We start from the raw sequence: 12,453 nt of genomic DNA, 5'->3' as shown, positions 1-12,453 counted from the left end.
GCTAAATAGGAAATTGAATGGGATATGTCTAGGGTTGACATTTAATTTTTGGTGTTCATTTCCAGTTTTTACAGATGCTTTTAACCATTAGAGTGTTTTATTTTTAAAACTTACTAGAAGGGAATCATTCTTTCTATCATTAGGGGCTCAGCTTTTCCTGTATTTATTAAAAGATACGAACAGCTCAATTCAGCAAGTATACTGTGGGTGTCAATTTATGCCCAGTTTGTACTCTAGTATCAACCCCAACAAGGCCTCAGGGTCCTTTTGTTGGTGTTTGACAATAAATAGAATTGATGTTTTTTAGGAATAGAACAAAATATGTAGGAAGATCTTCGCTTATTTTTTTAGAGATTTAGAAAAGGAATTAGGGAGCAAATATAGTTTTTTAATGCTTGCCTACCTACATGGTCTGTATGTCAGTGGTTTTTAAGTATCAACTGGGGACCAGTGCTAGCCCTGTTTTACACTGGTCCAAGGCAAAAAATAAAGACAAAACTGCCTGCTGCCTGCCCAACTAGCAAGCTGGTATAGGGTCACCAACTGTCTGAAAAGGAAGGACTGCCCTCATGCTGGTATGTTCTCCCTATAAAATGTTTGGGTATAAAATACTCTTTTTTTCAGGAACCTACCGAGAATGGAGAGGAGCAAAATAAAAGTCAGCAACGCTATATTGGTCCCTTATGCTTCTTTTTCTTACATTTACTTGTCAGTGAAATTCATCAATCTAGGAACCATTGCAGGAAAGCAATGCTATAATAGAAAATTCTAGTTGAGGAGATAGGAAGCTTCACTGTGTGCCTTTGGGCAGGCCGCTAGAACCCTCTGAGCCTTCCTTTCTTTAGGTGTAAAGTAGTATTAATTCCTACTCTGAGGGTTGTTGTGAGGAATAGATGAGATGTTACTTCATATCAAAGCACTTGGTCTGTGATAACTGTCAGTAAATGGAGGCTATCAAAAATAGATCACATGGGCGCGCCTGGGTGGCTCAGTCAGGTAAGCATCTGACTCTTCATCTTGGCTCAGGTCATGATCTCACGGTTTTGTGAGGCGGAGCCCCGCATCAGGCTCTGCGCTGACAACGTGGAGCCTGCTTGGGATTCTTTCTCTCTCCCTCTCTCTACCCCTCCTGCGTGCTTGTGCGCGCGCGCTCTCGCGCTCTCACTCTCAAAAAAATAAAGTAAAAAAAATAGATCACATGAAGGCACTTTATAAATTTTAAAGCACTGTACAAATATAAGGCACTGTTATTTGCCAGGATTTAAAATTTTAAAACATCAGTAAGATGATGAATAGCTTCCAGATCAAAAGCGCGTGTGTTATCAAAGTAGCAGTAAATCTTTCAACATGTGAAGCAAGTCAGTGATGCTAACAAAACTGGCTCATTGTTCACCAACTGGCATGAATCATAATGCAAGACATAGTCCCAGTTTAGTTACATGGAGTGCTTTTAATCTGTGTTAGGAGTGAACTTTGAAGGGATGTTTTCTTTGAAACTGCTTGAAAACTTGCAAAGATGGCTCAAGTATAGGTTTCTTCTTTGTTTCCTTCCTTTACAGCCAAAGAAGCCTAAAGCCCCAGACAATCCGTTTCATGGCATTGTTTCCAAGTGTTTTGAGCCTCATCTCTACGTGTATATTGAGTCCCAAGACAAGTGAGTGATGGATATTTTGCTGTTTTCTACTGCATTTCTCCCTCCTCCGGTCACGGGTGGGCCTCACAAGGGCGTGACTCCTTCCAGAGGCTGAAGGAGGGACTTGGCATGGCTCCTGTGACGCCCTCTGGAAACCTGCTAAGGATATTTTTTATATCTTATGAATGTTATCGCTCATTGTGTTCATAAATCTTAGAAGCCTGAATCTGACTCAGATAAGCTCCCAAATGTATCCCAACAACCCCTTCCCCTGTGTGCACACATCAGCCCACAAGCCTTGACAATGTCAGGTACTGGAAACCAGGGAAAGAAAGCCTAATCTCTACTGTATATGTTTTCAAGTATCATTTGCTTAAGTTTTCACTGCAAAATAATTTAGACTAACAGAAAAGCTATACAAAATTCTCATATGCCCTTCCCCCAGAGAATGCTACCATTTTACATTACCGTGGTTCTCAAAATCAGGACGGAAACACTGTGGCATGAATGTCCATTTTCTGGCCTGAGATCCCATCATGCATTTAGTTGTCAGGTCTCTTTAGTCTCCTTTAACCTTGAATATACTCCCTCAGTCTCTCGTTCGTTGGTCTCTCATGACCTTGACGCTTTACAGAGTACTGGCAGATTACTTTCTGTATTTGTCTGATGTTTGCTCTTGATTAAATCCGGATTATTGCATCGCAGGCAAGTATACCATAGAGACGATGCTGTGTCTCTCTCGGTACGTCATAGCGGGAGACACACCATGTGGACCTGTCCCCTCAATGGTGATGTCAACTCTGATCACTTGCCTCTGGCGGCGCTCACTAGCTTTCTCTACTGTGCAGCTACTATTTTTCTCTTTGTGATTAGTAAGTATCTCACGGTGGGACACTTCGGGACTACGTAAATACCCTGTTTCTCCTCACACTTTGCCCACTCGTTTTGACATGCCCTGATGATTCCTGCCTGAAGCAATAATTTACTGTAGCATTTGCCAAATGTTCATTTTCTGTTCCCATCGTTTCTCCCGAATTAATTAATTGGAGCTATTCTGTAAGGAGGCGCTTCAGTATGGATTCAGTATGGATGGCTTCTTACTTCCTTTCATGGATTATCAACCATTTAATATATATACTTTTTACAAACTCAGGGGTTCTCAGAAATGTCCACAAAGCAGCCCACCACAGCCAAGTTTCCTCATAGCCAGGGAAGTGTGTTCAAACTCCAGTGTCTGTAATTCACGCAAAGGAGGAAGAGCCCTCCTCATCCCTGAATCTCTGTCCCCAACCAGAGGTACTGTTGAAGGCCCTTCCACGCAGGAAGGCAGAGTTTGGAAAGGTCAGGTTTCTGGAGACAGGCTGGCCCTGGCTCTGAGAGGAGGCCTTGTAGCCTAAAGAACACACTTGTGAGGACCAGACGGTGGCTCATTGCAGGGAATGCAATAGCGTCTGTGAGAAAATTCTCAAGAGGAGTTCTCTGGGAAAGCATTTAGGTGCTGAGATTTAGTTTTTTGGTTTTTGTTTTTAATCCCCCTGTTGTGTGGGTTAGCAAATTCTTGTTTCCGAGTATGTTTTGGAGGTAAACCATAAGATTAAGAGACTATTTCAAGTGGAATCACTACACGGAACATTATTATTATTTGCCTATTTGATTTTATAGATTGCGTCTACTCTTCTCCTCCCAGATTACAAAATGTTTCATGTTAAAGCCTTAGAAAATAAACTTTGTAGAAGAGCTTCTGTGCTAACAGAAACAACCTCCCGCCCCTCCCACGCCCCCCCCAAAAAAGAGTTGCTTTCACATTTCACCTTGTAGAGCCAGTCTGCCTCCTCTCTATCCATTGGGCTCATGTCCGAAGGCACACAGAAAGGCAGTTATTAACTATTGCCATTTGCTTCTTTGAAACGCCATTTTCTGTGTTTAAAAGTTTTTTCTCAGGATGTTAATAAGACACCTCGAGGGGCAGGGGAATGATCAGTTATTTGCCTATTAGATTAACAGGTCTTAGAGCAGACCACTTGGATGATTCTTCTTGGACAAAGCCCGTCTTCTCTCATCAACCCAAACTCTTTATTTTTCAAAAGGTTTCAAAGCCATCGGGTCCCAGGTTTAAAGTGCATATCGGAGATAACCACATACATTCCCCAAATCCACCTGGTCTGGAGAGTCATTTTTCTGAATTATTACAATTGTGGTATCTACTCTTTTCACATGGCCTTGATTCATATAAAGTGTACTCATTGTCCGTGCTATTTCAGGCAGAGAGCCAGACCTCCCTTCCATAGGGACTCTCCATTTCTCTGTGAAAAATGAAGTGCTCGCCACTCATCCTGCCGTCTGGCCTCACTGGGATGTTTCCACAGGGCTGGGGAAGCAGTGGGAGCTGCTCGTAGGAGAACTGCGTAGGTTGTGCTCTTGTCACTCCAGAATAAGCAACAAAGGCTTGAAGTAGAAAATAGAGTTCAAGAAATCCATTTCCTCAGCTTTTAAAGCAGAGAATCGGGCAAAATAATGCCTAAAGCTGTGTGGTGATTAACCTTTTTTGAGTCATAGATCCCCTTGAGAGTCCGATGAGACTGTAGACTCTCTTGCCAAAAAAAAAAACCCAAAAAACAAAAAAATCACATAAATCCCCCCACTATTTTGAGTACAATTTCAAGGGGTTCTGCAAAGCCCTTTCTCCCTTTTGTCAGAGAGTCTTAAGGCTGGGGAAGAGACTCAGGTGGGGACTGATTTTGTACATGTTACATTCTTGTAGCTCTGACTCAGAAATCTGCAAGGGAGGAAAATCTTGGACCATTCACAAGCTCCCAGATGACAGAGACCCAGCACGGTATTGTGGAAAGAGCGTGGGCCTGGATGCCAGACAGACCTGGATTTGAGTCAGAGCTCCACACTCACTAGCCTGGGACCTCAAGTGTGGTACTTGACCTGTCCGAGTTTGTTTTGTCCTCTCTACAGTGAAGTTAGTACTGTTCCCCTCACAAGATTAGTGGCGAGGGTGAATCGAGGTGATGTGTTGGCATTTGGCACAAGTGGGCAGGAACTGTGCCTGCTGCCCCCCACCAGTGGTCTTGTTCCGGACTCTTAAGCGGTTGTGTGGCCCGATCAGTGTTCCCAGCTTTTCACTGGGCCTGGCATGGGGTCTGCTGTCTCCTCTCCCCAGCCTCCCACCTGTCCGAGGAAAGTTCTGGAGGCACCTGCCCCCACCAAAAGCCAAACAGCGGTGGGAGGACTGCAGAGCCGGCACCTGGTGAGGGGGCAGGAAGCAGGATATTCCCAGAGCCATCTCCTCGGCAGGCTGGGCAAAGCTGTCCTTCTGTGCATTAGGTGGCTTTCTCAAGTTTTGTTTATGTGCAAGAAAGAAGTTAATAATAAAACTTTTACTCTTGGGGATGTAGTGATTCTTGGAGATTTCCCCACGTCAACACTTCCTCCAGATCGTAGGTGAGAGGGCCCCATTCCCCCTTCATACCTCAGCGTGTGTTTCCTGTAAATAAGGGCACCGTCCACCTAACCACCGTATACCTGCGAGCATCAGGAAGTTAACTTGATCCGCCATTACCATTTAACTCACAGACCCCATTCCTCTTTACCAGTTGTCCCGATCAGGTCTTTTCTGGACCCAGAGTCCGTGCCAGGATCACAGGATGCATTTATTTGTCACGTCTCTTGGTCCCTTCCATCCAGAAAAATAACTCATTCTTTCTTTATCTTTCATGACCTTGAAATTTTTGAAGAAGCACAGGCCAGTTTGTGGAATGTCCCTCAGTCTGCGTTCGACTGTTTCCTCATGATTTATGATTTATGCAGAAATAGTGCCGGGCTCTTCTCAGTAATTCATGTCGGGAGGCACACTGTCAGTTTGCCCTACAGCTTGTGGTGTTCACTTTTATCACTTTAGATGGAGTCTGCCAGGTTTCTCTATTTATTAATAAGTCATTAATAATAAGTGTCAGGAGAAACGTTGAAACCATATAAATGGTCTTTTTCTCATCTTTCACCTCCCCCTGATACTTGCCTGAATCATTTATTACCAAGATCGTTGCCAAATGGTGATTTTTCTAATACTACCATTTCTTCTACATTTATGAGTTGGCATTATATTTTAAGAAAAAGCTTTCTCTCTTCCCCATTTATTGTATCAGCACCTACTCGTTGATTCCTATTTTATTCAATGGGTTATAGTCGTTATTACCTTTTTTTAAAGCTTATGTTGGAATAAATTTAAACCTACATAAAAATTTCAAAAGTAGTGCAGATTTCCCGTATTCCCTTCTCCCCAAGTTCTCCTCATGTTAACATCTTACGTAACCATAGAACAGTTCTCAAAACCAGCAAGTTAACACTGGTACAGTACTCTTTCCTAAACTCAGATTTTTATTTGGGCTTCACCAGTTTTTCCACTGATGTCCTTTTTCTCTTGCAGGATCCATCGTTATTTTAATGCTCAAATTGTCCCTGATTTGGCCATTGGAACCCCCCTTCGAGCTGGTTTTTCGTGCGTTTTGCATATTCCTGTCATTTCTGGGGCACTTCCTTCCTGGCACAACAAAATATACCAGGCCCATCTTGCACTTTCCTACCCCAGCTCTGGAGTCATCTGTTTTTCCAGGATCCGTTGTTTCTTTGGTGGGGAATGATATTTAGAAACTAAGTTCCGGGCATCAAGTATGTTCATTACTCCTCGGATGTCATGCTTCTAGGTCCTCGCAGCTGAGAGAGCTGAGAAATATATGTATGTATATACATACATGTTTAAACACATGCATCGGTATCTGTTTTTATACCAGCCTATATTAGAACCTGTGAATCTATGCTGGTAACTCTAATTCTGCTCTGACACCACAGGATTTATCTTAGCCTCCCCCTTTCCTCGTCTGTAACTACTTTCTGCAGCAGTGAGAAACTTGGCCACCCCCCCCAGATCTTCCGTGTATTTACTGATTTGCTCCATTTACCTGTGTGTAATCCATCTCCCAGTTGTGCTCAAGCCACACCTGGGCCTCCCAACCCCACTGGCCACACCAGAGCCAAATCCTTGGCCCCCTCCTAAGGGCAGGAGAGGGAGGGTGTGCAGATCAGTTTGGGTACCCTCGATTTAACAAGTCCTGTAACTTCCTGGGGATCTGAAGCCGCTTTGCCCATGCTCACCTCCTTGCCAGCTTTGACTGACTGCCGCCTGCCTCTCCCCGTGCCGTCACCACTCTGCCTTCCAGTTAGAATATTGTTGCTAGGGATCCACCGGAAGAAACTGCCCTGCTCGTCCTTTACTAATACTGCTCTGCATTGGTCTTTTCTTCCTGGGTCATTTCAATGATCAGCAGAACCCCCAGCAGTAGTTCGTGTGGGCCCCTGACATTCTCGTGCATCTTGCTCAGAAAGCTCAAGCTACAGGGGAGGGGGTAAAAGATACCATCCACGTCTGTGACATGTTCCTTTAAGCCGGAGAGCAAGTGAATCACAGCAATAAGCACAATTCCATCTCTCTGTGTAGCGCTTTAGTGTTGCAAAGTCAGAGCACAGTAGAGTAGATAGAGCTGGGCTTGGGAGTCAGGCATCCCCAGGTTCAGAGTCTGGCTCCGACAAATTCCGTGACCCAGGGCAAGTTACAGTCTTTTTCTCAGCCTCAATTTTGTCATTTATGAAGTGGAGATAATAACGCCTTCTCTTCAGGGCCGTTGGGAGGATTACAGGAGATTGAATTTCTGATGCACCCAGCACAATGCCTACTTTATAGGCTTATGGCCTCTTGGGAGTTGGTGGTACCCGCTGTGAAGACATGAAGCTGGCAGCGCTTTGCTGTGGGAATGCAGAGGAGCTTGTAAATCAAACCGTAGGTCGGGCTTTTCCAATTTGGGACTTCCACCTTAGGCACGTCCCCTCCTCCTTACATCTTCCCTTCCACACATCATAATCTGTGCTCACTTCTGACTCCGTGCCTTTATTCTCACCTGAGTCTGCTGCGAAATTTTCTCTCTAGCTGCCTCTAGTTTCCTTTGTCTGAAACAAATTGTTCCTCTTGTCTGTACTACAAGATTAGCATGTAGTTGCTGTCTTGAAATCTAAATATCATGAGCATGAGGGTCCTATCCCCCCAAATAAGATCAAAGCTTCTAATAGGCAGATGCGTGTCTTAACCCCCACACCCAGCAACACCTTAATCAGAACTTGGCCCTTCATGAACTCTTACTTGATTGTACTTGCCTTATGGTGTAAAAGACGCCTCCTTGTGATTCCAATCAGCAGGTCGGTATGCTACAACATTCCTTTCTCTAGTAACCCTCCCAGAAGGTCTCACCAAAACTCAGGCTAGTGTTTGGCACCTGGAAGAAATGACAACCTTTGCTTTTTTTTCTTTAGTTGGACTCACTTATGTCTCATATGCATGGCAAACACAGCCCAGAGCCTTGCACATACTAAATGCTCAGCTGGAAATCGATGGACTGAACCATCTATGCTGTGACATGTCAGTTACTCGTTTTCCAGTGTCTCATGTGGCTTAGAAGCACGCAGGCGCAGAGAGTGGAGATTGAAGGGAGGGAAGCTTATTCTAATGGATTATGTCTCACCTACACAGAGAGCAGTGTCAGAAGTGACTTGGGAGATGGCCTGCAAAGTATGGGTGGTCTTTTAGAGGGTTTTTTTTTTTTTTTAAGTGGAAATTTTCTCTATGCTGTATGAGTTTAATTAGTTTATAATCTTATTGATCGAGTTGGCTCGGAAATATGAGGCATTTGAGTAGGTATTCTGACTTCAGCTGCTAGCGGAATTGGATAAGTGGTTAAAGTAAAAAGCACTTTGGAGCTCTGGCCCCTCTTTTGGTCAGCAGTAGAGATTTGGAGGTTAGAATCTCTCCTAAGAAGACTCAAGTGGAACCCTTTGCTTTCCTATTACATGCTCCCCTCTACTGCACCAGCCCCTGCCCCATCTCCACTCTCCTACCCTTCCATTCCCATCCTTCAGGAACAAAGCACGGGGGCTGATCAGCTGCATATGTACTGGGCACCAACATAACTGAAAGATTAACCTCACATGTAAATGTGAGGGGTGGGCCTGGGTAGAGCAGAGGTCCCGGAAACATTATCCGTCCTCTCAAGGAGCATATGATAACATATGAATTGCCGACGATTCTCCTCTGTAGCAAGCACCTTTCACCTTTTGTACCAACTTCAGCTTATTAGAAGTGACTGGCCAGAATGCTCTCTCAACACAGATTCTGAAATTACACCAAAGACCAATGAAAAAGAGCCATTCTTGAGAGCATTGCCGGCTGTGGGTCCAGGATGGGAGAAGGTCGTCATGTTTCTTGAACATTTGACATCCTTACACTGTATGGTAAAGTGTTAAAAAAAAAAAAATGATAATACAGTGTCAGTGTGTTGCAGATGACAGAAGTTGAAACTGAGACAGAGGAATGGTGTGAGTAGGGGTTGTCTGGGTGAGCCCTGAGTTGAGCCTGAGAGAGGTGGCAGGAGAGCATCTTGGCCAGGGGAGGCATCCAGGCAAAGGTTCAGAGTCAGGGATAGAGATGGAACAGGGGGAAGTAAAGGGGAGTCTGGCTAGAGTGGAGGGTCACTGAGGAAGAGAAGTGAGAGATTCAATGGAAAAGGTGGGGCAGGAAGAGGTGGTGAGGAATGGGGGTGGTGGCACCGCAGCTTTCGAGGTTAACTAACAAGGTCCTCCCCTGCTTGCTAACCATCCTCACAAAGACCCAGCCTAGGCCTGAAGTTCTTTGAGGGCAGAGTGGCTACATATGGATGTAATAAACTTTCAATAACAAAAACTCCTGAGTAAAATGTCACTTTTCTCCTCTGCTGTGTGTGGTTCTTATCTTTTTCTTCCTGTTATATAAATACATTTTGAAAGCACAGCCCGGGTGGCTCAGTCGGTTAAGCGTCCCAACTTCAGCTCAGGTCATGATCTCACGGTTTGTGGGTTCAAGCCCTGTGTCGGGCTCTGTGCTGACAGCTCAGAGCCTGGAGCCTGCTTCGGATTGTGTGCCTCCCTCTCTCTCTGCCCCAACCCACTCGCATTCTGTCTCTGTCTCTCTCAAAAATAAACAAACATTAAAAAAAAATTAAAAGCACAGCTGGATTCTTGTAGCCTTGGACAGCAACCTAGAAAGATGTAAAATGTCAAGGGGTGGAGGGACCCCTCCCATTTTTCATACGGCACAACTGTGCAGGAAGCAGTGAGTAGAGCCCCACTGGATCGTAGCTACGATGACTCAACACGACGGAGCAAACTCAGTGATGTTTGAATGGGGAGTGGGGGGACAGCTGCAACCATGCTCACCATCGTGACCTGCTACAAGCCTGGGGCTGCCCTACCCTCCCCTCTCCCAAGAGCTTTTACACCTTTGATTCTGTAAGTTTTAAGGAGAAACTCCATTAAAAACATCAAGAAAGCCTTAGAATATTTCTTTACAGTTTCTCTTTGTTTTGGCATCTACCTCGTGGGCATATTTAGGTTAATGATACCAAATGTTTCCTGACATCATAACCTTTTTGTGTTTTCAGAGGCAGTAAGGTAGAGGGGTTAAAAACATGAGGTTTGAGCCAGGCTGTTTGGTTTTGAATCCTGGCTCCCCCCACCCCTCTTGCTGTATGACCTTGGACAAGGTCCTTAACTTTTCTGCACCTTGCTTTTTGAAAATGAGGACAGTTAATAATACGTACTTCATAAGGTTATTTTGCAAATTAAGTGAAATGCAATGAAATAACACTTATAAACTGCCGACATGGTGCGTGCCTGATACGTCATAAGCGTTCAGACAATGGTCTCTATCATTATTTCATTTGGGGAAAGGCGAAATGATACTTACATGGTAGCGGATTCTAGGCTCAGCTCTGCCACTAAATTATGTGACAAACTTTATAGACCTTAATTTTTTCATCTCTTAGAGAGTCCAGTAATACCTTACCTCTCTCACACAGGCTTGGGGTCAAATGTGATCATGAAATGCCTTGAAAAGTATAAAGCAGGGGCTTCCTGGGTGGCTCAGTCAGTTGAGCGTCCGACTTCAGCTCAGGTCACGATCTCATGGTTTATGGATTCGAGCTCCGCATCAGGCTCTGTGAGGAGAGCTCAGAGCTTCAGATTCTGTGTCTCCCTCTCTCTCTGCCCCTCCCATGCTTGCTCTCTGTGTCTCTCTCAAAAATCATTAAACATTAATTAAAAAAAAATATATAAAGCAGCACACAAATGCCAGTTTTTCTTGCTGCTGTTACTGTAGGAGGGCTGGTGCGATAAAAATGGGTCCAATTTTATTTATTTTATTTATTTATTTATTTTTTAAGTTTATTTTTGACAGAGAGATAGAGTGCAAGCATGAGCTAGGGAGAGGCAGAGAGGGAGACACAGAATCCGAAGCAGGCTCCAGGCTCCCAACTGTCAGCACAGAGCCTGACGCGGGGCTCAAACCCACAAACCGCGAGATCATGACCTGGGCCGAAGTCGGACACTTAACCGACTGAGCCACCCAGGCGCCCCTGGGTCCAATTTTAAATGTAAAAAGCATTAGGAATGATTTACTCGTGGCAGTTAAGCACATTTGCTTTATCTTTCTTGAAATAACATGGCAGGTTTTCTTCCTTCTAGAAACCTTGGAGAGCTGATAGATCGGTTCGTGGCCGATTTCAAAGCCCAGGGGCCACCTAAGCCCAACACTGATGAAGGGGGTGCTGTGCTCCCCAGCTGTGCTGACCTCTTTGTCTACTACAAGAAGTGCATGGTGCAGTGCTCTCAACTCAGTACTGGGGAGCCGATGATCGCTCTGACCACCATTTTCCAGAAGTACCTCCGAGAATATGCCTGGAAAATCCTCTCTGGCAATCTGCCCAAGTGAGTGCTATTCTTCCTGGTCCCTGCGGTGAAGTAAGATTCTGAATATACCTAAATATGGGAATCTGAGGAAACCTACTCCAAAAAAGTTTACTGAACTGCTAGAGCCTCAATGAGGAAAATACCCTTACTGAGTTCCCAAGGGCCTGAGACTATTTCCTGTCTAATGGGATTCCACAGCTGATCAAGACTGTTAGAGGAAATGCCCACCGTGGTCACCAGCATAGGTCAGATCTTCCCACAGTGGACTCAAGGGAGTCAGTTCCATTATGTATATCTTTAATTGACATGGTTTCAACAATAGGTTGTTGGCAAAAAAAAAAAAAAACAAAACAAAACGGTAGGGCGCTGGTAGCAATAATTTTTAAATAGCATGGGCAATTTCATTCAATGATTGCATACCCTGGGGTGATAAGCACATGGGAGGCACTAATCTGCTTTTCCCTCGAGCTGAGTACATTCCAAAGTCTCTCTTATGGTATCTGTGTCTTGCTGTACTGGACAGAGTCTAGTGTTTAAAGATCTGGTAGGATTTGGGGGAAGGGGGTTGTGTAGCACAGCCCCTAATTATAGTGACTTCACTGTATGCATTCTGGGACATTAGAATATTGTTATATTGCTTACTAATGGAAATTAATGGTGTTTGACTAGAGCTTAAAGATTTTTGGTTCCATAGCAATTTCAATTATAATAATGCGATCTAAAGTGATGCTTTGGAACTTAGTATTTATAAATCATCCCCAGGGCCAAATTCAATAATTCTGGAATTAGTTGCTGTTGTTTTCACTAAAATGTATTGTATATGGGAGTTTTATGTTATTTGGAGGAAAGAAAATAAAATCCTTATGCTGTAGCCAGAGATTAGAAGTAAAAGATATATTTCACCGAGAATTTCTTTGACCATGGTAACATTTTTTAAATTTTTAATAATTTTTATTCTGATCGTCAGAATGATATAAATTTATCATAGT

General features: G+C 44.1%; 1 protein-coding gene across 1 annotated transcript in view; it reads left to right on the top strand.

The window, feature by feature from the left end:
* Positions 1–12,453, top strand: part of VPS53 (VPS53 subunit of GARP complex) — a 136,958-nt gene that overhangs the window by 80,133 nt on the left and 44,372 nt on the right. Inside the window, exons 13-14 of the mRNA XM_047080661.1 lie at positions 1,560–1,654; positions 11,240–11,482. Coding sequence (XP_046936617.1) covers positions 1,560–1,654; positions 11,240–11,482 — 338 coding nt within the window. The remainder of the gene's footprint in view (positions 1–1,559; positions 1,655–11,239; positions 11,483–12,453) is intronic.

Source organism: Lynx rufus, unplaced genomic scaffold (assembly GCF_022079265.1).
Source record: "Lynx rufus isolate CCGP_SWC_20201006 ecotype Redwood Valley unplaced genomic scaffold, mLynRuf1.p SCAF_18, whole genome shotgun sequence".
In the NCBI taxonomy this organism is placed as follows: Eukaryota; Metazoa; Chordata; class Mammalia; order Carnivora; family Felidae; genus Lynx; species Lynx rufus.
This window is presented reverse-complemented; position numbering and strand designations above follow the sequence as displayed.